General features: G+C 39.6%; 1 protein-coding gene across 2 annotated transcripts; it reads left to right on the forward strand.

Moving 5' to 3' along the window:
* Positions 1-4,273: 4,273 nt before the first annotated feature.
* Positions 4,274-20,579, forward strand: LOC135101316 (thimet oligopeptidase-like). Of its 2 annotated transcripts, none has more exons than XM_064005129.1 (14): positions 4,274-4,428; positions 8,260-8,433; positions 10,464-10,603; positions 10,995-11,113; positions 11,523-11,692; positions 11,957-12,069; positions 12,677-12,896; positions 13,353-13,457; positions 14,830-14,952; positions 16,564-16,701; positions 18,145-18,219; positions 18,311-18,487; positions 18,772-19,032; positions 19,988-20,579. In XM_064005129.1, exons 1-14 carry the CDS (start codon positions 4,309-4,311, stop codon positions 20,186-20,188), a joined length of 2,136 nt encoding a protein of 711 aa, XP_063861199.1. In that variant the 5' UTR covers positions 4,274-4,308; the 3' UTR covers positions 20,189-20,579. The 2 variants fall into 2 exon arrangements, with proteins under 2 accessions (XP_063861199.1, XP_063861200.1); XM_064005130.1 differs by lacking the exon at positions 4,274-4,428 and adding an exon at positions 4,466-4,571.
* Positions 20,580-23,232: the final 2,653 nt, after the last annotated feature.

Here is a 23,232-nt window from a genome sequence, read left to right on the forward strand (position 1 = left end):
ATAGTGTCTGGCATGGAGGCGTACATTCCTCACTCTTTTTTCTCGTCCTAAATCTTCTAAACCTTGGTTTAACACAGCTTGTTCTCGTGCTATACATGATAGAGAGGTGGCCCACAAAGGGTACTTAAGCTTTCCATCACCAGAATCTCATGCACTTTATATTTCTGCCCGGAACCATGCCAAGTCTGTTCTCCAACTAGCCAAAAACTCCTTCATTAACAGAAAATGTCAAAACCTTTCAAGATCTAACTCCCCCTCGTGACTTCTGGCATCTAGCCAAAAATATCTCCAATAACTTTGCTTCTTCTTCTTCTTTCCCTCTATTTCAACCAGATGGCACCACTGCTATCACATTTATTTCTAAAGCTGAACTCTTCGCTCAAACCTTTGCTAAAAACTCTACCTTGGACGATTCTGAGCTTGTTCCTTCCTCTCCTCCACCCTCTGACTACTTCATGCTACCTATTAAAATTCTTCGCTATGATGTTTCCCATACCCTTGCTGGCCTAAACCCTCGGAAGGCTTATGGACCTGATGGGGTCCCTCCTATTGTTCTCCGAAACTGTGCCTCCGTGCTTGCACCTTGCCTAGTCAAACTCTTTCAGCTCTGTCTGTCAACATCTACCTTTCCTTCTTGCTGGAAGTTTGCCTACATTCAACCTGTTCCTAAAAAGGGTGACCGTTCTAATCCCTCAAACTACCGTCCTATTGCTTTAATTTCCTGCCTATCTAAAGTTTTTGAATCTATCCTCAACAGGAAGATTCTTAAACATCTATCACTTCACAACCTTCTATCTGATCTCCAGTATGGGTTCCGTCAATGCCGCTCTACTGGCGATCTTCTGGCTTTCCTTACTGAGTCTTGGTCATCCTCTTTTAGAGATTTTGATGAAACTTTTGCTGTTGCCTTGGACATATCAGAAGCTTTTGATAGAGTCTGGCACAAAGCTTTGATTTCCAAACTTCCCTCCTACGGTTTCTATCCTTCTCTCTGTAACTTCATCTCAAGTTTCCTTTCTGACCGTTCTATTGCTGCTGTGGTAGACGGTCACTGTTCTTCTCCTAAATCTATTAACAGTGGTGTTCCTCAGGGTTCTGTCCTGTCACCCACTCTCTTCTTATTATTCATTAATGATCTTCTAAACCAAACTTCTTGTTCTATCCACTCCTACGCTGATGATACCACCCTGCGCTTTTCCACGTCTTTTCATAGACGTCCAACCCTTCAGGAGGTAAACATTTCACGCATGGAAGCCACAGAACGTTTGACTTCTGATCTTTCTAAAATTTCTGATTGGGGCAGAGCAAACTTGGTATTGTTCAATGCCTCAAAAACTCAATTCCTCCATCTATCAACTTGACACAACCTTCCAGACAACTATCCCCTCTTCTTCAATGACACTCAATTGTCCCCCTCTTCTACACTGAACATCCTCAGTCTGTCCTTTACATATAATCTGAACTGGAAACTTCACATCTCATCTCTAGCTAAAACAGCTTCTATGAAGTTAGGTGTTCTGAGACGTCTCCGCCAGTTTTTCTCATCCCTCCCCCCAGCTGCTAACTCTGTATAAGGGCCTTATCCTTCCATGTATGGAGTATGCTTCACTTGTCTGGGGGGGTTCCACTCATACTGCTCTTCTAGACAGGATGGAATCAAAACCTTTTCGTCTCATCAACTCCTCTCCTCTAACTGACTGTCTTCAGCCTCTCTCTCACCGCCGCAATGTTGAATATCTAGCTGTCTTCTACCGCTATTTTCATGCTAACTGCTCCTCTGATCTTGCTAACTGCATGCCTCCCCTCCTCCCACGGCCTCGCTGCACAAGACTTTCTTCTTTCTCTCACCCCTATTCTGTCCACCTCTCTAACGCAAGAGTTAACCAGTATTCTCAATCATTCATCCCTTTCTTTGGTAAACTCTGGAACTCCCTGCCTGCTTCTGTATTTCCACCTTCCTATGACTTGAATTCCTTCAAGAGGGAGGTTTCAAGACACCTATTCATCAATTTTTGACCACTGCTTTGACCCTTTTATGGGACTGGCATTTCAGTGGGCATATTTTTTTTTATTGGATTTTTGTTGCCCTTGGCCAGTGTCCTTCCTACATAAAAAAAAAAAAAAAAGAAAAATCACTTGCAACCTAATGGGATGACCAAGATTTTGAGAGGATACGAAGAGATATGCTTCCCCTTTGTTGTAAGAACACGATAATGAGCATTACCTTTCAATGAGCACGGTTATGAAAGAGTGATGTTCCTCAACTTACTATCCCCTGACTGATTTGAGTGATGGTGGTGGCTGTGGTAGTGACGTGGCACGGAGATAATGAATAGTGGTGGTTGTGATATAGCGAGGAGATTATAAGTGATAGTGGTGGTGGTGGTGTTAATGTGGCTCGGAGATTATGAAAGGTAGTGATGCCATAAGGCTCCTGAGAAAGGTTAGGGCACACGGGATAGATGGGAAGGTGTTAGGCTGGATAGGGTCATGGCTTGGTAACAGGCGACAGAGAGTGGTAATAAACGGCTCGAAATCCGAGTGGGGGTCATGTAATTAGTGGGGTGCCACAGGGATCAGTATTAGGGCCATTGTTATTTCTAATATACATCAATGACTTGGATAGTGGAATTAATAGTGATGTTAGTAAACTTGCGGATGACACAAAGATAGGTAGATTAATTAGGTCAGAATCGGATGCCATCGCCTTGCAGGCAGACTTAGATAGAATGAATGAATGGACGGATAGATGGCAAATGCAATTTAATATCAATAAATGCAAAGTGCTTAGCGTAGGTAGAGGAAACCCAGACAATAGGTACACATTAAACAACCAAACTCTGGTAGGTACAGGGTACGAGAAAGATTTAGGAGTTATAGTTAGCTCTGAACTCCGTCTAGGGAAACAATGCATAGAAGCCAGAAACAAGGCAAATAGGGTACTAGGATTCATTTTTAGGAGTGTTAAAAGTAGAAGGCCGGAAGTAATATTAAAGTTATACTTGGCGCTGGTCAGACCTCATCTAGACTACGCTGTGCAGTTCTGGTCCCCACATTACAGGAAAGATATAGGTCTATTAGAATCAGTACAGAGGAGAATGACTAAAAGGATACAGGGGATGAGGAGTATTCCTTACGAGGCGAGGTTGAAGCTGTTAAATTTACATTCTCTAGAGAGACGTAGGTTAAGACGGGGACCTGATAGAAGTCTTTAAGTGGTATAAGGGTTATAACAAGGGAGATGTAAGCAAAATTCTTAGGATCAGCAACCAGGGTAGAACAAAAAATAACGGGTTCAAGCTTGAAAAATTTAGGTTTAGGAAGGAGATAGGAAAAAATTGGTTCTCAAATAGAGTGGTAGATGAGTGGAACGGACTCAGTAATCATGTAGTTAGTGCTAGGACACTAGAGAGCTTTAAGAGAAGATTAGACAAGTTTATGGATGGGGATAACAGATAGAAATAGGTAGGTGTGTTTCATACAGGTACTGCCACGTGTAAGCCTGGTCGCTTCTTGCAGCTTCCCTTATTTCTTATGTTCTTATGTTCTTAAGTGTAGGTGAGACACGGTTTCTTCAATCGCCAGGCCTTTGTAGGTAAGACGCTGACTGAGCATCTTCAGATTCATTTCAGAATTTTAACTGATGCAGCTCACTGCATTTTGGGGACAAAAATAATGTTGTCTTCTAGGTAAAAGAAGACATGAGAGACAAAGGAATAAGAGAAATAATGACACGAGACAGAAACACCTGAAAAGGGGTCACTAGACACAGCGACACCGGCAGAGATTTATTTATAGCTGCGAAGAAGTAAATAAAAGTTAATTGTTCATGGTGCTTGTTGAGATAATGCTACCATTTTTTATGGCATAATTAACTGTCCATTCCATATCTCTCTCTCTCTCTCTCTCTCTCTCTCTCTCTCTCTCTCTCTCTCTCTCTCTCTGGGCATTGTTGGTTTTTCCTATGTTTACACTACAAACAGCAGATAATAAAAAGATATTTATCGTTGAATTTTCAAATAGTGATAGGTGTTGATAAGTGTATGGTTTGACTGACATGTTAACATTCCCCCCTTGACTTTATAACAACATTGTGTTCGAATCGCCTGCCATGGACTAGACTTCGCCTTTCTCCTTAAAATCAAACCCAAAGACCAGCAACACCATTTAGGGAGTTTTTGCATGGAGAACAATACAGCATTCATCATCTGGAATATCAGAAGGGAATGGGGTGATAAATGAAGCGGGAAAACAAGAGAGGAGAAATATTTGCTTTGCGTGCTTTGCCTTGCCGAGCCGCGCCGTGCCATGAAGCTCAGGCTGGTGATCAGTGCTGCGCTGTGTCGCCACTCTGCCTCTCTCCTGTCTCATTCCTTCAACTCACTCTTATTCAGGCTTCCAGCTTGTCCACCGTCAAGGCACTTTGTTGTGAGTACACGTGTTATGGCGAAACAGCAGTAAAGGTAGTGATAGTGGCAATAGTAGTAGTAGTAGAAGGCCGGCGGATGAACTAGATGTGCAGTGTGTTATTGCGAGGTGTCCTGACGAGTTGTCAAGACAAGATTCTTTGAGTTAGTATTTCAGACAGGACAAGAAGTGATGGGTGTAAGCTTGATGAGGTGACCTGTGTAAGACGGTTTCCTCCTGTTGTGTGTTGACAGCACCATACGGGGGAATGCGAAGGTGTAGTACCTTGGTGGAGCTTTCGCCAATGCCCAATCACTACTGAACTGAGAAAGATTAGGGATTATGGAAATAACCTTAGCGTACCAGTTTCCATTTACTTTATTTATGTGTGTGTGTGTTTTTTTTATGTTATTCTATTTTATAACCGTAAATTGGTCGACTTGTGCCATGCAGAATCACGTATTTGGTAGTCTTCAGTTTCGCTCTCATTATGTCCACTAAAAGAGTAGTTTTTACGTTTTATTGTTTGCATCATCAGTACGCCTCTTACTCTTGGAGAGGATGGTGAATTCGTGTTCTGGCCATATTTATAGGTACAGTGAGTTTCTTTGTATACAATTGGCATACAATTGGCATGGTCGACGATCTGGGTTTCAAGATGTAAAAAAAAAAAAGTTTGCGAGATGATTTGTCGCGCATTTTGCAAGTGTTTCAGTCAAATATGATGATTTGTTCAGTGAACACAACCCATATCACATGCTTAATATATATATATATATATATATATATATATATATATATATATATATATATATATATATATATATATATATATATATATATATATATATATATATATATATATATATATATATATATATATATATATATATATTCCTTCTTATTTTCTTTATTTATTGTAGATGGGTAATTTTCTAGGTAATCTAGAGTCCTTTCCTGTCCTTATTACTGGCCTGTTCTCTTCCATTCTTTTGCGTATACTTTTAGATACACATAAAACATAAATAATGAGGTGGGGGGAAAGTGCCCCTTTTCTTAAAGGGGGATCCAGGTGGGGTGAAGCCATCCTGGTTAGGTTAGGTTAGATAATGCTTGGTTAGATTATTCCTTAAGGGGGTCCAGGGGGAGGGACAGAGCCCCCCCCATTTGGGTTTGGTTAGGTTATGTAATGTTTTATATAAGAATCTATGGTGACTAACCTAACTTAACCTAACCTAATCATGATCTACACAATGAAGAGATCAGCAATTAAATTAATGAACGGATCACCTGAAGATCCGCCACCCCACAGGGATCACCTGAAGATCTGCCACCCCAGATTGTCTCACCTGAAGATCCGCCACCCCAGATTGTCTCACCTGAAGATCTGCCACCCCAGACTCTCTCACTTGGTTAGGTTAGGTTAGGTTAGCCTAACCTAACGTAACCTAACCTAACCTAACAACATGAACGCATTAAAAAACTGAGTGGATATAAAAAATGCAGAAAAAAGTTTACTTCATTAAAAGTATGGGATCACCTGAAGATCCGCCACCCCAGATTGTCTCACCTGAAGATCTGCCATCCCGAGTGCGGCTGGGGTGGCGGATCTTCAGGTGATCCTAATGAACTGAATGAATCTAAACCTAACTTAACCTAGCTCTGAGGTAAAATTGCTAATTTTATTTCATGCCAACTTGGCCATTCACATATTAGAGAATTTCCAGACTCCTAACTCTCCTACCTGAGGAACTCAACCATAAATAATGAAAGAAAAATAGATATCTGTAAACAAAAACTAATAATCAGACATTCCAGCTGAGATCCTAATATTAAGGGAGTGAGGAGAAAATAATGAATAATAGCTTCTGTGGTTTCCCTTACAAAATTTATAACAAAAAATATAGATAAATAAGGTTAGATAAGAAACCCAAAATTAACCCACACCAAGGAGGGACGACTCCTGCTCTGGACGGTGACCAGGAGAGGGAGGACTACACCTAGCTAGACCCTCTTGAAGACAAAGGGAACCCTGGTAGCTTAGCTGTTAGGTAGCAAAGTGTGGTGGGTGGATAAACAGCCTCAGTCCATAATTTTGGTTCCACTGGCCCTCAAGATGAGGGTGGGATCTGGGGATCTGATCTGGCATTCCCTAGCACAGTGCTAGGCAGTGGGTGAGGATGGAGGTTGCTGCCACTAAGGATGCCACTGTAGCATCTGTAGCCACTATGGAGTCATTAAACAAGCCTGGGTAGTAGAAAGCGCCTTACTTTTCTTGTCCATCGGCCTGGCGCCACAGCCGGTTGTTGAGTTTACGTCCTTCATGTCCACTCACCATGTCTGCTGGAGGGCTGGGGAGCATTAGGGTGACCACGCGGATTGTGCAGGAAGTAAGAGTGAGGAGATTTGCTCAGTCTGCAAGCTGAAGCCAGAAAAGAGCAAGGGGGCCCCCACACAATGTCTGGCATCACAGCCTTCTTCCTGCTTGAGACATGGCCACCTCTAATTGGTTGTCTCTTTCACAAGCACTACTTTACATTCATACCATTGTCTTCCCTCCTCCTTTGGTACTGTTATAGCTATCCAAATCCTCCTCAACCTGGTCCTGGGAACAATATCACAGATAACCCTTACATGGAGTAAGCTCCATCTGGTAATGAACCAGGGGCATGAAGTGTGCATGAATTCAAAAGGAAGAGAGTAAAATGTAAGTAGGAAGATTTTCAAAGAAACTATTAAAGAGTGCTCTCTCATCCCAAAACCATGATACAATTTCAGAATTATCTGGAAAGTTGACCCAAAAATAACACACAAATACTCCAGTCAAACCTGCAAGCAGTTATACCTTATAGCATGTACACGAAAGCCTGGGTGGATATTGCTATCAAAGGAGCCCACCAACCCACAGCTCAACCCTGTCAGTAATAAGCTTGGTATGCCTCAAGTTGCAAGTTAGCTATGACAGATAACTAAAGATCAGTAGCACAGTGTAAAAGTTGAAATGAGATAATTAAGATAACCTGAAGATTTCTCTTTGTAAATATAGAGTAAAGCATTGATTTAAACATCACTTAACTAGAGGCCTTAACCATGTCTCATTGCAACAAATTTCATATCTGTGCAATGCAGTATGTGCAAGCTGAGCTGGATTTGTGGAAGCATTAATTTCCCAACTTTGTATTCTGACCTGGTATTCTTGTCTGGTACACCCCATATACCAAGGCACACAGACTTGCACTAGGCCCAAGGAACCAATATGACAAGAAGGCCACACCAGTCATGTACCTGTAATACTGTTGTAATAGCAATGGGAGACTGATTAATGGTGCCAAACTATGAGATATTTCAAGCTTATCATCACTTTTTTGAAGAGTAGGCAAAATATGTAATTAATTAGGGTTGAGCACCATATAATTAAAAAAAAATATATATAAGATATGGTGTACACAAGCAGTGCTTTAAACTGCCAAAGATGAAGAGTTGACACCAGCAGGTGGGAGTGGATTGTGAATGTTTACTCATTGGAACCATTAAAGTCCAAGACAGACAAAATGTGGGAAAATCACATCCATCTCACCAGCAAGGAGTCAGGAAAGGTTATGTTGAAGTTAGAATACTGGCCGATTTGGAGAGTCAGGAGGACATATTTTACATTTTATGTGAGCTTTTCCTGCAGTTTCAAAGGAAAACAAAAAGTCTGTTTCCTATAGACCTATCTTGGTATATTCTTATTTTCAGTTTACGTGGATCTGTACAGCTTAATGTTAAACATGTTAAACAAGGGACTGTGAAATATTTATTATGAAATGCACATGTTTCAGGATCCCTAAGTATACTGTGAATCACTTTCAGGTCACCAGCACCATGCCAGCACCTCAGGGAATAAATGGAGTGTTTGACTTCCGAAAGATAACCCCTGAAGACATAGAGAAGCAAACAGATGCTCTCATTGCAAAGCAGCGCTCAGCCTACAACAGTGTAGGATCTCTACCTCTGACCCGAGTTACCTATGAGAATGTGATCAAGGTAAGGGGAAAACAGTGATTGAAAGAATACTGTGGAATCCTTCAGTCTTTTGTAAGTCTCAGTATCTTTCTTTGGCATCATACTAATGGTATTCATGCATATATTTCCACGGCCTCTAACTTTACTGTGATGTGTTCACAATGTGAGTTATTTCAGGCTTTCTCTTTCTTCTCTAATCATGGCATTTCATAAGGTGCCACCAACATTAATAATTCTCATGGAAATGTGTCTTTTTGTATTATGGTGTCATATATTCCTCATAATTACAAAGGGCTGTATATGTGCATATACATGGTATGTGCTAAAAGTATTTGGAATGTGTCAAGGCCATGGTCAGTGTAAGGATAGTCAACAGTCAGAGAAGCATGTAGAAAGGATATTCAGAGATACATTTAAAATGGTGAGAAATACTGGAACAGCATTCCACTACATGGATAAAGATATGATGAAAAAGATAATTATTACCATGATTAGACCAAAGTTGGAATATGCTGAATCACTGTGGTCTCCACACAAGAAGAAATATGTGAAAAAACTAGAAAGGATACAAAGGATGGCAACAAATCAGAACTAGAAGAATTAACATACAAAGACAGGTTAAAGGAAATGAATCTGCCAACATAGGAACAAAGAAGAGAAAGGGGAGACTTAATACTAATTTATAAATTGTGGAATAGAGTGAAAGAAATGGATAATGAGAAACTACTGCTAAGAGAAGTAGGAAATACCAGATACACACAAGGACACAGCAAAAAGCTAAGAAAAAGAAAATACTTGAATAACATAAAGAAATATAGTTTCCCACAGAGAAATGAAATGAGCTCAGTGAGGATGTAGGATGTAGTATCAGCAACAAGCATGCACAACTTCAAGGAAAAGTTGGACAATTGTAGATATGGAGACAGAACCACGTGAGCATAGCTCAGGCCCTGTGAATTACAATTGGGTAAATACACACACACACACACACACACACACACACACACACACACACACACACACACACATATGTACACATATACATATATGAGTATACATGTGTTAATATCTTGGTTTATTTATCTCTCGAGGTTTAGTGTAGATAATTTCTGGTCTTTTGGAGGAAACATTTACACTGAAAACTTGTACATATAAGAGGAAAGGATGCTCAACCTTCTGCTCTTGTTAGAAAGGCACCGTCATAACTCCTTAGCTTATATGCAGTACCTGTTCACAGCTGAGTGAAATGGGACTATAGCTTACAGGAATATACGCCTGTTTTATCTCTGTCCACCCAAGAATTCATATCTGGAACCTCTCAGCCGTGAACCAAGTGCACTGGCTAGTAATACATTATTGGTTCACAGATTTTTAATAATGGAAACAACAAGAAAAAGTTTTAGCAACCAAACAAATGCAGAAAGTGCATCTTGAACAAAAATGCTTGAAAAATTATCAGTAACAGTCTGTAAAAATATTTACATTTACCCTCTACCATTTTTCTTGTCATATATATAATGCATATACTGGAGCCAGGTGTCTAAATATAAAGCTAAGTTACTACAAATCCAAACTTCATTTCATTACTATTATTTTTTACACACACACAAGGCTGGATAACGACCATGAATGAAAGTGAGGATGGAAGTCTATGCTGCATTGCACTGAGGTAATGTTCCCCATTACCTTGCTAGCAGTACACTGGCATGGGGGATTCACTTTCACAGCCCACCATCTCTGTTTGTTTGTCACTCAGCCACCACTGAGAATTAGAGCAAGGCTGAATGGTACATGAAGTGAATAAGTAGTGTTAATGTCTATGTACACCATAGTTAGATGTTGAGTCTCTTATTCTATATGTTATGATACTTGAGGCATAGCCAAGACACGATAGGACCAGATGGTCATATAAGATGTAATGTTTGGATGGTTGTGTTGATATTGCCTGTCACTTGGGAAACACAAGTATGTTAATGTGATGTGACATTTTACTTGTTAGAAGATTATTATTATATTTTCTTTATTTTTTAACTTACACATGTTTTATGCAGCAACTTGCAGACTTGATGACAGAGCGATCCACACAAGGGTCACCACTAGACTTTCCCCAGCATGCTGCCGTGGACAAAGCTGTGCGGGAAGCTTCCAGCAAGGCGGAACAGAAGCTGGAGGAATTTGATGTGGAAATGAGGTGTGTTGCAAGTAGTTTCTGGCAGACTTTGTTTCCTTTCATGTGCCAGAAAATTAGGGTATCGAGTTTGAGATGAATTTCAGACAGGGAATCATGCAGTGCCTTTCATTCTGTGGTAAAGTTTTCATTGATTTTAACAGCCACTAATAGAGATGAATATGTTGCTCTGACATATTACTTGATGTATGAATTTTCTCTAGTGTAGTACTGAAGTCCTTTCACCATATGTTTTGTAGGGAATTAAAGATCTTTGTGTGTGTGTGTGTGTGTGTGTGTGTGTGTGTGTGTGTATATAAATGAAATGGTTTTATCAAACATCATGTTGTAGCATCAGTATTGTAATAAACTTGAGACAACTTTGAAGATGATAAGTGATCCCTTAATCCTGCAGCATGAGAAAGGACATCTTTGACCGAGTGGTGGGATTCAAGGATAGTGTCGGCATAGATGGTCTCACCACAGAGCAGAAGAGGCTGGTGGAGAAACTCATCCTTCATGGAAAACGCAATGGTGAGTACAGGAGTGTGAGGGCTCAATGTCTGGAAGTCTCTGCCTGCCCTTGTATTTCCTCCTTCCTATGATTTGAGGTTTTTTCTAGAGCAAGATTTTAAGACACTTATCCACCAATTTTAGACTGCTTTTGACTTTTCTTTAGGGACTGACATTTCAAGGCATTTATCATCCAATTTTAGACAATCTTTTTTACCTTTCTTTAGGGACTGGCATCTCAGTGGGCCTTTTTTTTTTAAGTTGTCCTAGGCCATTGTCCCTCTTACTTAAGAAAAAAATCCATTTTCTCATCATTTTGATTGTTGGCTCATTACCTCACAGCACAGAATCACAAATTGTCTATCAAACACTTCTTTAACCATATGGTGCTTTTATTGTCATGGAAATTGAATGACTTGATTCTTTTCAGGGTTACATTTGTCTGAGGAAATCCAACAGGAAGTGAAAAAGATAAAGAAGCGAATGTCTGAGTTGAGCATAAAGTTTCAAAGAAATCTAAACGAAGACAACACAAAATTGTTTTTCACTCATGAAGAATTAGCTGGTATGCCAGAGGACTTTATTGATGAACTAACTCAGGTAACATTTCTTTCTTGTATCCTTAATTACTGTGTATGAAATTTATGCAGCAAATTAGCAGTGCTGATGATTGGAAGAGTGCTGACATAAGGAGCAGTCAAAATTCAGGAAAGGAGTCTGTTCATAAGTTGGCTTTGTTTCCAATCTCAATAAATGTTGGTTCTGATGCTTAATTTAGTGTATGGCCTGAAAACTTTAATGACACAAAGATAGATTTGAATTGAAGCAAGAAATGGTGTCCAGTGACAAATTAATTTTGCACAGGGCGAGGAAGGCAAGCTTGAAGTGACCATGAAGTATCCTCATCTCTTCCCAATAACAAAGAAGTGCCACGTTCCGAACACTCGTCGTCTTATGGTCACCGCCAGTCAGTCCAAGTTAGTGTGAGGTCTTGACATAAAGATTGGATAGCCAAAGGAGCCTTGCCAGTCTATTCCCTTCACAATGACTTCTCATTATAACCTTCCTTTCCAGGTGTAGTGGGAACAAATCATCATCCACTACATTAGCCCTCTGAAAAATATGTAAAATGAATGGAAATGCAAAAAATGTGATGATCAAAATATTGTGCAGACACAAAGGAGGAATAGAAGTGTGAAAATTATATGATTTGTGTGTCTGTGTCTTTACAAATGGAAGGCATTTCATGCATTGTATGTCTAGGAAGTGATATATGATATAACTGATGTAGAAAAGAAATTTTCAAAATAGTTATTATATGATGCTTTTCAAGATAGAATTAAATCAGATTTTTTTTTTACTTTGCACCCTTAGCACTTTGCTCAATGGGATAAGGTTGAAATGTGATAAGTGGGATAAGATTGAATGTGATATGATGGTAGTGGCGGTGGAGATGGAATTGGAATTAGTGTTGATGTGGTAATGTTGGTGGTGGTGGAGGTGGAATTGGAATTAGTGTTGATGTGGTAATGTTGGTGATGGTACTAGTGATGATTGTGGTGGTGATAGGCAACTGTTTTGCAGATGTATGGAAGAAAACACACCCATCTTAGAGGAACTCATCAGCTTGCGGCAGAAGCAAGCTGAGCTGCTGGGCTACAAGAATCATGCTCATTATGTGCTAGAGGAGCGTATGGCCAAAAACCCCGAAAACGTTGACCACTTCCTCACCAACCTCTCTGAGAAGCTTCAGCCTTTGTGGGAAGACGAAAAAGTTGTTATGCTCAAATTCAAGAAGGAAGAGGTATTAAAGTCACTGTTGAGATTTCATTGTAAAAATGTGGTTTGTTTTTCAGTAATCTATCCAAGATGCCTTTTCAGAGCACAAAAGTTGCAGTTAATCCGTTTCAGCCATTCATTCATGTTTGCAACCATTACATTTAGACATTCTTGCAGCATAATGATTAGCTTGCTCAGTTCATATCTCCAGCCAGGACTTTGACAGATGGGCTCTTGCTTCAATTCCTGCCATAGCACTTGTCGGGTGCAACAGCATGGAGAGGGTTAGCTATAAGGAGACACTTGTTGCTTGCACAGGGTGCCTTTCATAATCTTAAACATCTATAAATGCTTCTTTCTGTATGAATGTTATTACTCTCAGCCTTTAAACTTTTATATATATTTTTACATTTAGCATTGAAAACTTTCATCTTGTGTAATCAACAGTTCACATTTTACAAGCAATGTAATTTTTCTTTAGTGCGAAAAGTACAATTATGAGTTCAATGGCCAGCTGGACTTCTGGGATCTGCGTTACTACATGAACCAAGTGGAAGAGAAGATGTATGCGGTGGATCAAAATGAGGCAAGTCATTATTAAGAATTGAGATAGGAGTTAGGGTTATTAGTGGTGACTGGTCTGTCACATGAATAACGGTGTGGTGTTCCCACCACATCATAAGTAGAGTTGATAGGATGCCAGACCTGTATTCTTGACCATCTGAAAGACACACCAAAAATACATTTTTTCATTATATCTTCATGTTCTTTCATCTTAATATTGGATTTTCTCTACTGAGTTTTCTTTTTGTAATCTTGTATGAGTCTTTTTTTCTCACACACAGCTTCTTGATTCTCTGGAGTAGAGGTGCTTCTAGTCTCCAGTAAGTGGGAGGACCTGAGAGTTGAGACAATATTATTCTGATTTCCCATGGAATAATTTTGAATTCTTTCACAAATATTTGTCTTGTAGATCCTACACATCCATCTCTATCATCACTGACCTCAGAGTTCATTGTATTATAAAGGTCTTCCCCAATCCCCAGTATGGGAGACCAGGGCTGGTCGACACATTTTTTATATTCTCTGTGATGGAAGAAAAACTAAAAGAATTTGTTTGTTTGTTTATGCATTCATTGAAAAATACAAACATTCATCTTACTTTTCATGAAATAAAAACATGGTTTTCTTTCCAAACTAAAGCTCTGCATTAATTAGAAAGAAATAACTTAAGTATGCCAACATGCCCAATTGAGGGGTAAGTTGGCACACACTGGGGTAAATTGGCACATCACATAAATAGCAAATTAGATGTATGTAATTGTAAGTTTAGGTGCAGAGTTTCTGCTCCAAGACTTTAATAAGACTCAGGTTGTCTGATTCCCATGTTAGAACAGGTAGGATGCAATGTGTTCATTATAAATCTTTATCTTCAGTGATAGTCAGTGATCACTTTTCATAACTGTTTTATCAAAAGCACTCTGTACCATCCTTGTTCTTTATTCTATTTGTTTTTTCATGGTAAGTAATTGCACTAATTTTCAGCCCTAAATAAATGTATTTGTGGATACACTGTTACAGCATTCTCAACTTCAACCAGGTATTATACTCCGATTGTTCAGGGCACGAATCCTCACCAGCAGGACAAACTGATGGTTACACTCTCTCTCTCTCTCTCTCTCTCTCTCTCTCTCTCTCTCTCTCTCTCTCTCTCTCTCTCTCTCTCTCTCTCTCTCTCTCTCTCTCTCTCTCTCTCTCTCTCTCTCTCTCTCTCTCTCTCTCTCTCTCTCTCTCTCTCTCTCTCTCTCTCTCTCTCTCTCTCTCTCTCTCTCTCTCTCTCTCTCTCTCTCTCTCTCTCTCTCTCTCTCTGTTTGCTAATTTTCTGGTGCTTAACCATGTAAACTCCAGTCTCTACTTGAATACAAAATAGATAATTTGATGCTTCCTCTACCTAACAGGTGAGGCAGTACTTTCCTCTGGAGAAGGTGACTTCAGGACTCTTTGACATCTACCAGACATTATTGGGATTGCAGTTCACCCAAGTAACTGATGCTGACACTTGGCATGATGATGTGAAACTGGTGAGTACAGGAACTGAGAGAATCTTGCATGATTTCAGATTTATAAAGCTAGTCATATGTGTTTTAGAGAATGAAAGCCAAAGTAGGTAAACTAAGAGTAAGAATGTTCTTAAGAGAAGATTTATAGGTGATATTTGGTCACAGAGGAATGGAATATATTATTTATGAATACTGAATAAAGGATGAAGATTTATGAAATTGAGATGATATTTATTATGTTGTAACTATCTCCATCTGTGTGTGATGCCTCACCCTCTCAGAGGATGTCCCCATGAGGAATGGCCATGGCAGAGTAGTCTATACCTCACCATATCTAAACATTACTTGTACTGTCTCCCCATTTGTTAAATAATCACACCTTCCACTCCCTCACTATTACCTATAATCTTGCCAAACTTTTCACCTATTCTCCTTGTACTTTATCATCAACTCCATCACTTTCCTGTTCCAATACTTGCACTCACTTCTCCCCTGGTACATCCTTTTCATGTATTTTCTCATGTGCACTTCTCTTCTCTTTTATGGGCTCTTCAGTCTCATCCATCCATCATGCATTCTCTTTCTCCTGCCCTCAGACCTTCCCACCACCTCTGCTGCTACTGTAGGTGTTCAGTACATTTAAATACACTAAACACCTTTACACTCAGTTCCTCTCCAACTGTCAGCCCAACTTTTGTTTTGTCTCAGAAACCTTCTTCTCATGTTGCTCTTTTTATATACATTCATAATTCATTTTTCACTCACCACCTCTGCACTAACCACCCTTTTACCACTATTCCTAATACTCCCATCTATCCTTTATTTTTTATCTTGATTACAAGAGGATAGTGATCAGACCCATCAAACATCCCTCTTGCTACCTCAGTCCTTCATCCACTGCTACTTAATCCACAAGGCTGTCCTGCTTCCACTTCCATCCTTCCCTCTCCACATGTATCTGTGAATCATCATTTGCTAGAAATGCTGGCTAGGAAGAACTCTTCTGTGCACTCCCTGTCCTCATTCACTCCATCTATTCTCCATGCTACCCAACTATGCCCAGCCTTTCCACTCTTATATCCAGCCAAAACTATCTCCCTTTTCTAATATTCTTCAGGCTCTCATTTCACTTCAAAATTTCCTCTTCTCTCCATTCTTTTACTTCTTGAATTTACAGGAGCATACACACAGATCCATCCATCTTCTACTGTTCTTCCTTTTCCAGCTGTCCACACCATTGTAGAACCTTGCCACCCACGTGCCTCTAAGCTCTTACATATTGTCAGGAGCCATTATGAGTTCACATCCTTCTTTTCCTCTTCCTTTGCTCTTGGTGTCCATACCACACACTGCACAGTTCCTCCTGGTTCCTCCCACACCTTGCTTTCACTCCCGTTAATGCAAACACTCATTCTATAATCTTTCATATGATATCTACCTAAAAACATTATCACCTATTTACTCTGAAGGCTACATGTATACCATTCATGTTAACTGAAGCCATTCTTGGGCATATCCTGTTTCCCAAGGACACAATGGAATCCTCAAGTATTCCTTCAAATGATGTATCTGTTGATATTGGGGAAAGACAACTTATGTTATGATTGTCTCAGCTTACGTGTCTTTTTGCAGTATCGGGTGACTGATGCCCAAAGCGGAGAGAATTTAGGCTACTTCTTCCTGGACCTGTACCCCCGTGATGGCAAATTTGGACATGCTGCCATCTTCCCCCTGCAGCCCTCATGTGTTGGTGCAGATGGGAGCCGACAGGTAATTGTGCAATCTGAAGCCTAAGCCTGTCTGTAGCACTAAGGCTGTAAGAGGATGGTTGATTTGTTGAGTTAAAGAGTTAGTTGTCCTTCAGCTTATAGACACTCATGATATTGCATATAGAAATACACTAGTAACAAAATGGTGTTTTGTTTTTTATTTTGTTGTACTTTGTAATTGATCTCAAGTAGCCAAGAAGTTGGTGTTGAGAGAGAGTCCCAGCCTACTTTCAGCTCAGCGAGAATTAAACAGATGATATAGAGAACCCACAGAACACCAAACTTTGAATGTTTTTGTTATTTCCAAATAGGGCAGAGGACATGATGTGCTATTCAATGCCTCAAAAACTCAATTTCTTCATTTTGACACAACTTTCTAGACAACTATCCCCTCTTCTTTCATGAGACTTAGCTGTTCCCCATCCTTACACTGAACATACTTGGACTGTCCTTCACTGAGAATGTCAACTAAAAATTTCACATCTCTTGCAAAAACAATTTCCATGAAGGTGGGTGTACTACATCTACGTATATATATTCACCCCTGTATGGAGTACATACTGTTCCCTTATGTGGGGAAGGTCAGCTTGCACTGCCTTCCTGAACAGCATAGAATCAAAAGCTTTCCACCTTACCAACTCCAATCCTTCTAACAGCCTGTCTTGATTCTCTCACTGAATGCTGCAATGCTTCATTTCATTAAATTACTATCTTGTACCATTATTTCCATGGTCAGTGCTCTTCTTGAACTTCCCAGCTGCATGCCTTTCTGCTTCCTTTGTCCTTGCTTCTCAAGACTTGGCACTTACTTTCATCCAATGGTAAACTCTAGAACTCCTTTTACTCCCCCTCACCTCCCCCCACCCCTCTCTCTCTCTCTCTCTCTCTCTCTCTCTCTCTCTCTCTCTCTCTCTCTCTCTCTCTCTCTCTCTCTCTCTCTCTCTCTCTCTCTCTCTCTCTCTCTCTCTCTCTCTCTCTCTCTCTCTCTCTCTCTCTCTCTCTCTCTCTCTCTCTCTCTCTCTCTCTCTCTCTCTCTCTCTCTCTCTCTCTCTCTCTCTCTCTCTCTCTCTCTCTCTCTCTCTCTCTCTCTCTCTCTCTCTCTCTCTCTCTCTCTCTCTTTGACCAGTTGTTTTTCCTTGACCAGTCACCATGACATAGGACATAAATAAGTAAATAAACAAAAATTCTTTACACTCCACCCGTCTCTCTCTTCAGTTTCAGCCATGCATCAACATTCTGCATCTTGCCTTTCATTTCCCTCACACCACCATCTATCCATTTGTTGTGTGTTTGATGGCAATAACTTATTTCATTGTGTGTGTGTGTGTGTGTGTGTGTGTGTGTGTGTGTGTGTGTGTGTGTGTGTGTGTGTTTTCAGACTTCACTTGATACTTTACTTGCCTTCTTTCCACTTGGTGTGTCTTCACTTCACTTTTCTATGCAGGTCGCTGTGTGTGCAATGATGTGTAACTTCACCAAGCCCACCAAAGATAAGCCAGCCTTGTTGGATCATTCAGAGGTATGTGTTAGGGAAGAAAATATTCAGTATTTATTTTTAAAGTATGTGAAGATCAAGTGATATTAGTCATAATAATGTTCTTACTTTGTAGGTAGAATCCTATTTCCATGAATTTGGTCACGTGATGCATCACATATGTTCCCATGCTACCTTTGCCATGTTTGCTGGAACTCATGTTGAGAGGGACTTCCTGGAGGCCCCATCACAGATGTTGGAGAACTGGGTGTGGGAGAAGGAGCCTCTGACCCTCATGTCTGGACACTATGAGGTATGGATTCACACTAGTTTTTTCTTACCGTATTGACTTAGGAGGAAAATAACAACTTGGAGATCTGTCAGATTGATTAAGTTGATAAACACTGTGTGTAATATCATCAATTTCAATGTAGTCACATCTAGAATGAAACATTAGAAAATAAGAAACAAATGAGATAATTTTTCTTGCTCAGCTGGAGATAATGGCTGTCATATTTCTGGATCACTAATCCATAGAATTTCAGCCCAATATTGTGTTTTCTTAGAACTGTGGAACAAGTACTGATTTACTTGCAGACAAGTAAAACACTCCCAGATGAGATTGTTGACAAGCTGGCAAAGTCCCGAAAGGCAAATGCAGGTGGATTCAACTTGAGGCAGATTATCCTTGGGACCTTTGACCAGACCATTCACACAAGAGGAGAAGCTGATACCAAAGCTCTCTTCACACAAACCTACAAAGATATCATGGGCATTGAGCCCATCCCCAACACTAATATGCCTGCCAACTTTGGACACTTGGCTGGGGGATATGATGCTCAATACTATGGCTATCTGGTGAGTTTTTAGCTCTTTATTTATTTTTTTTTTTTTTTTTTTTTTTTTTCAGATTTGTGGCTATTCTTTTGCCTGTTTTTTTCTTAAATTAACTAAAATGTGAATGAAACTACTTTTATTTGAACATAATGAGCATATCCCAACTTGCTCATTTATCTTTATTCAAACCAGACCAAGGGGAAGTAGATGTAGTTTTTAATGGCAAGTTGCTTCAGAAGGTAGACAGTTTCAAATATCCAACCTAAACCAAACCTAAAATAAAATTCCACCTGGTGTTTTTGTACATTTTCATGAAAAAGGATGGATGGACAAAGATAGTGTAAAATTATATGCGGTACAATAAGTTTTTCTAAACATAAACAAACCCTTGCCTTGCACCACCTACGTGTGTCGCCTGCAGGTGTCAGGCTGTCAGCCGCAATCTTCTATATAACATGTTTCTTTTTGACTACATACACCAGCATTCTTGGAATTTTTTCTCAGTACATGAACTTTGTCCCTATATAGTATTGCAAGCTGGAGAGATTCATCTTCTCCCCAGTTTGTTTTCCTTTGCTGCTTAGCTTGGGGTTCCATGCCTTGAAGACCTATAAATAACTCCTTCAGTTTTGGAAAAAACTGGAGAATATTTGCACAGCCTCCTGTTTTGTCAGTTTATATACAATGGCAGCACAGGGTTGTAGTTGTACTACATTAAATTTCATTTTACATACTTTTCAATAGGAGTATATTTGAACACATTTTCTGAAAATGGTTGAAAAAGGTTGTTGTTGATTTACAATGGTATTTTGCCTAAAATTTTAAGATCATTGTTTTTGTATCTGGTGTATTGAACGAGCCTATTTTTTTTGTGTCTTTGTAGAATGATTCAAGTGTCATCTTTTACACCAAAGTATACAGTATTTATCAATTTTTCAATTAATTAATTAATTAATTAATATTTTTTTATTTGCAGTGGAGTGAAGTGTTTTCCATGGACATGTACGAGAGCTGTTTCAAGAAGCAAGGCATCCTTAACCCTGAAATTGGTGCCAAGTATCGGCAGAGCATCTTGCAGCCCGGAGGTTCAAAGGATGCCCATGATCTTTTGCGAGACTTCTTAGGTCGTGACCCAACTCCTGATGCATTTTTGCGTAGCAAGGGTCTCCAGCCATGAAGACTAGTCACTGTTGTGAGCCTGAAAGGCATTTTTTTCTTACAAGTGGCCTTGTCTCAAACAAGTGGGATTGTTCATTACTAAAACAGTATCAGCCAAAGCATTGAAAATTATTTACAAAATTAAGAGAGATTTATAAATTAAAGAGAATGTAACAATGCCATGAAGGTATTTTTGCAAGCCCATAAACCTTTTGCTCACATTCATTTTACCTCAAAATTGTAATCTTTATCATTTTCTGGTTTGCTTTCTTCACAGAAAGGCTTGTTTTCATTTTTTTTTTTTATCTACTTGAAGAAATGTTTATTTTTGGCCTATCTTCTAAAAGTTAGAAATGTTTTTAAGCAAAATATGCCATTTTTTATCAAATTAATAAAGTTTTCAATTCTTATTGTTATGTCTATCCATCTCCCTGTGTGTGTGTGCCCTCATCAGATGCATGTACAAGATGGTGGTGATTTGAGGAATGCAAAAATTCTGAGAGATTTTTAATGCATATTTTTAAGTTACCTGAAAAGAGGAAACTAAAGGTAAAATTTATTCATTATTCCACTCAGAAAGTGTTTGGTGGTATTCTTTCATTATGTGAGGTAATAAAAAAGATAAGTAAGGTGGATAAATAGAAAAATTCATCATATGCAAAATAAAAGTGTGTGTGTGTGTGTGTCATGTGGCGAAATGGATATTAATGAGTGGCAATGTTTGTGTTATAAGTTTTAATTAATATTGACAATGTAAGAAAAATTAATAATAAAATCAATGAACTATTTACACATTTTTTTCCTAAATGACATCTCTATTAGTTTTATTTTCATTTCCTTTTACTTTACTATTTTTTTCCTTGTTCCTTTTCTATTTTCCTTTTTCTTTTCCTTTTGTGCATCACTGGTAGGTAATAAAAATTCTCTCTCTCTCTCTCTCTCTCTCTCTCTCTCTCTCTCTCTCTCTCTCTCTCTTGCTCTGCACCACTCATATTTATTTATTTTTTCAATCCTGCAGTTTGTGTAAAAAAAAATAAAAATGCAAATAGATGCATGAAGATAAATTACGAAAACAGCAGACGTAGTTTAAAGATAAAACAAAATCCATAGCATATCAAGAAAAAATAATAATATTAAGAATTAAGAAAAGGAATGAAAAACAAGTAAACACAACAGACGCAGTATAAAAAAAAATAACTATAATAAATAATTGAATCTATAGAATAAGGTAAATGTTTAAATAACACAGGAAATAACGAATAATTTCATGCAAGGATAATAAAAAACAATCAGAAAGAATGTTATCTGTTTGGCTGGCAAGGAACTAATCTGAAAATGTCTAATAACTTGCAAGGAATAACAAACAATGACACAAATAATTATTAACACACAGGGAATAATAATGAAAAAATAATAATAACTAAACCACGAGAATTGTTATCTTTATCGCAAGGGCCTGAAAGGTCTAAAAAGGCGGCGGGGGGGGGGAGGGAACTAAATACAAAAGAATGCTTAGATTCCGGCAAACAGCATCCAACATCAGACCGTAAGTGCGGGTGTTCCTCGAGAATGGAAGGGGGAGGGGAGGGGTGTGCTATACTATATATATGCCCATTCATAAATGTTGTCTATTCCTCGCTTTCGCGGCAATTAAAGCGAAATATTTTTATTTGTTTTATCGCTGATAATGCTTGAATGAAACGAGTTTGATTGGGCTAGATACGTTTGGTTAGTTACAAATTATTTTTTTCAGATTTTGGGACTTAAATACTTAAAACTGAGTCTGAAACGCCCAACTAAACATTCATAAAGTCTCGCCAATATTAGCTTACAGAAGAGGTTGTTTCTCAAGAATGGGAGAGTTAGTTAACAAGGTGATTTAAACGACCATTAGAAGAATTGGAGGCTTGATGATCTTGCTTTCTTTGCTTCTCCTGTTAATAATATAGAAATTGTGTTAATCTGTCACTAGAACCATAAAAACATCCTAAAAAAAAAAAACCGTGCAACTTCATTTAGAGTCTTATCAATTTAGTGGAGATGCGGCGCAGAAGTGTTTCAGAATATGGTTCATTGTCTCGTCTTCTTCCAGCCTGTCGTCGCCCCATCCCCGGCCCCTTTCTCGACTAGCAACGAGAGAGAGAGAGAGAGAGAGAGAGAGAGAGGTCGAGCTTCTGAGGTCTCGTGGTGAGACGCTGAAGGAGGCAGTGAAGGAGTGAAGATAAGAATTTGGTAATGGAAAGAATGTTGAATTATTACTTACTGGGTGAAACTGATGTGTAACTCGTGAGATTGTAATTAGGTTGGATACGCGAGGATTAGGTTGGGTGGGTCTGATTGGGGTAGGTTTGTCCAGGTGTGATGATTAGGTTAGCTACTTCAGGTAATGTGATTAGGTGAGCTGATATGACTCACCAGGCCGTGATCAGGTTGACCAGGCTAGGTTGAGTAGGTGTGATTAGGTTTGGTAGATGGTGATTATAGCACTGGCCTGGTGACGTAGTTAAGTTTATCAGGTGAAAGATGAATATGCTGACAAGTCTCATGTCAGGGTCCCCAGCGAATGGACGTGTTTAGTGAGCAGTGACCTGACGCTATAGCTGGCTAGTGTAGACATGGCGCCTTGTGTTGCTTAGTCGTCTGGTTGTGTTAGTCCTGTTCTCGAAGCCTTCATTGCGAAGGTCTCAGGGGTGGAAGCTGAGTTCCATCGAAGGATCTCGGAGGTGCAAGCCGAGTTTCATGAGAGGATCTCAGACCTGCAGGCTGAGTTCTGTGAGAGGATCTCAGCACCTGAGGGAGGGTCGTGCCCTGCCGTCACCTTATCTAGTAAGGCGACGGAGGAGCAGTGATCGGTTGTTTGCTGGGGCGCCAAGAAGTTGGAGGCGCGCCACGTGGAGACGAGGAATCCCTTCAGTGTGCTGGAGGGAGTGACGAAGGAGGTGAACGTGGCGGAGATAAGAAGGGGACAGACGCAGTTACCCTGCCTCAAGGTAGTGTGTACTTAGATAATGCGTTTTGTGCTAGAGATAGGAAGCGTAGGTCGAGGGTATGTTTGCCGGGGGC

Source organism: Scylla paramamosain, chromosome 6, assembly GCF_035594125.1.
Source record: "Scylla paramamosain isolate STU-SP2022 chromosome 6, ASM3559412v1, whole genome shotgun sequence".
NCBI lineage: Eukaryota > Metazoa > Arthropoda > Malacostraca > Decapoda > Portunidae > Scylla > Scylla paramamosain.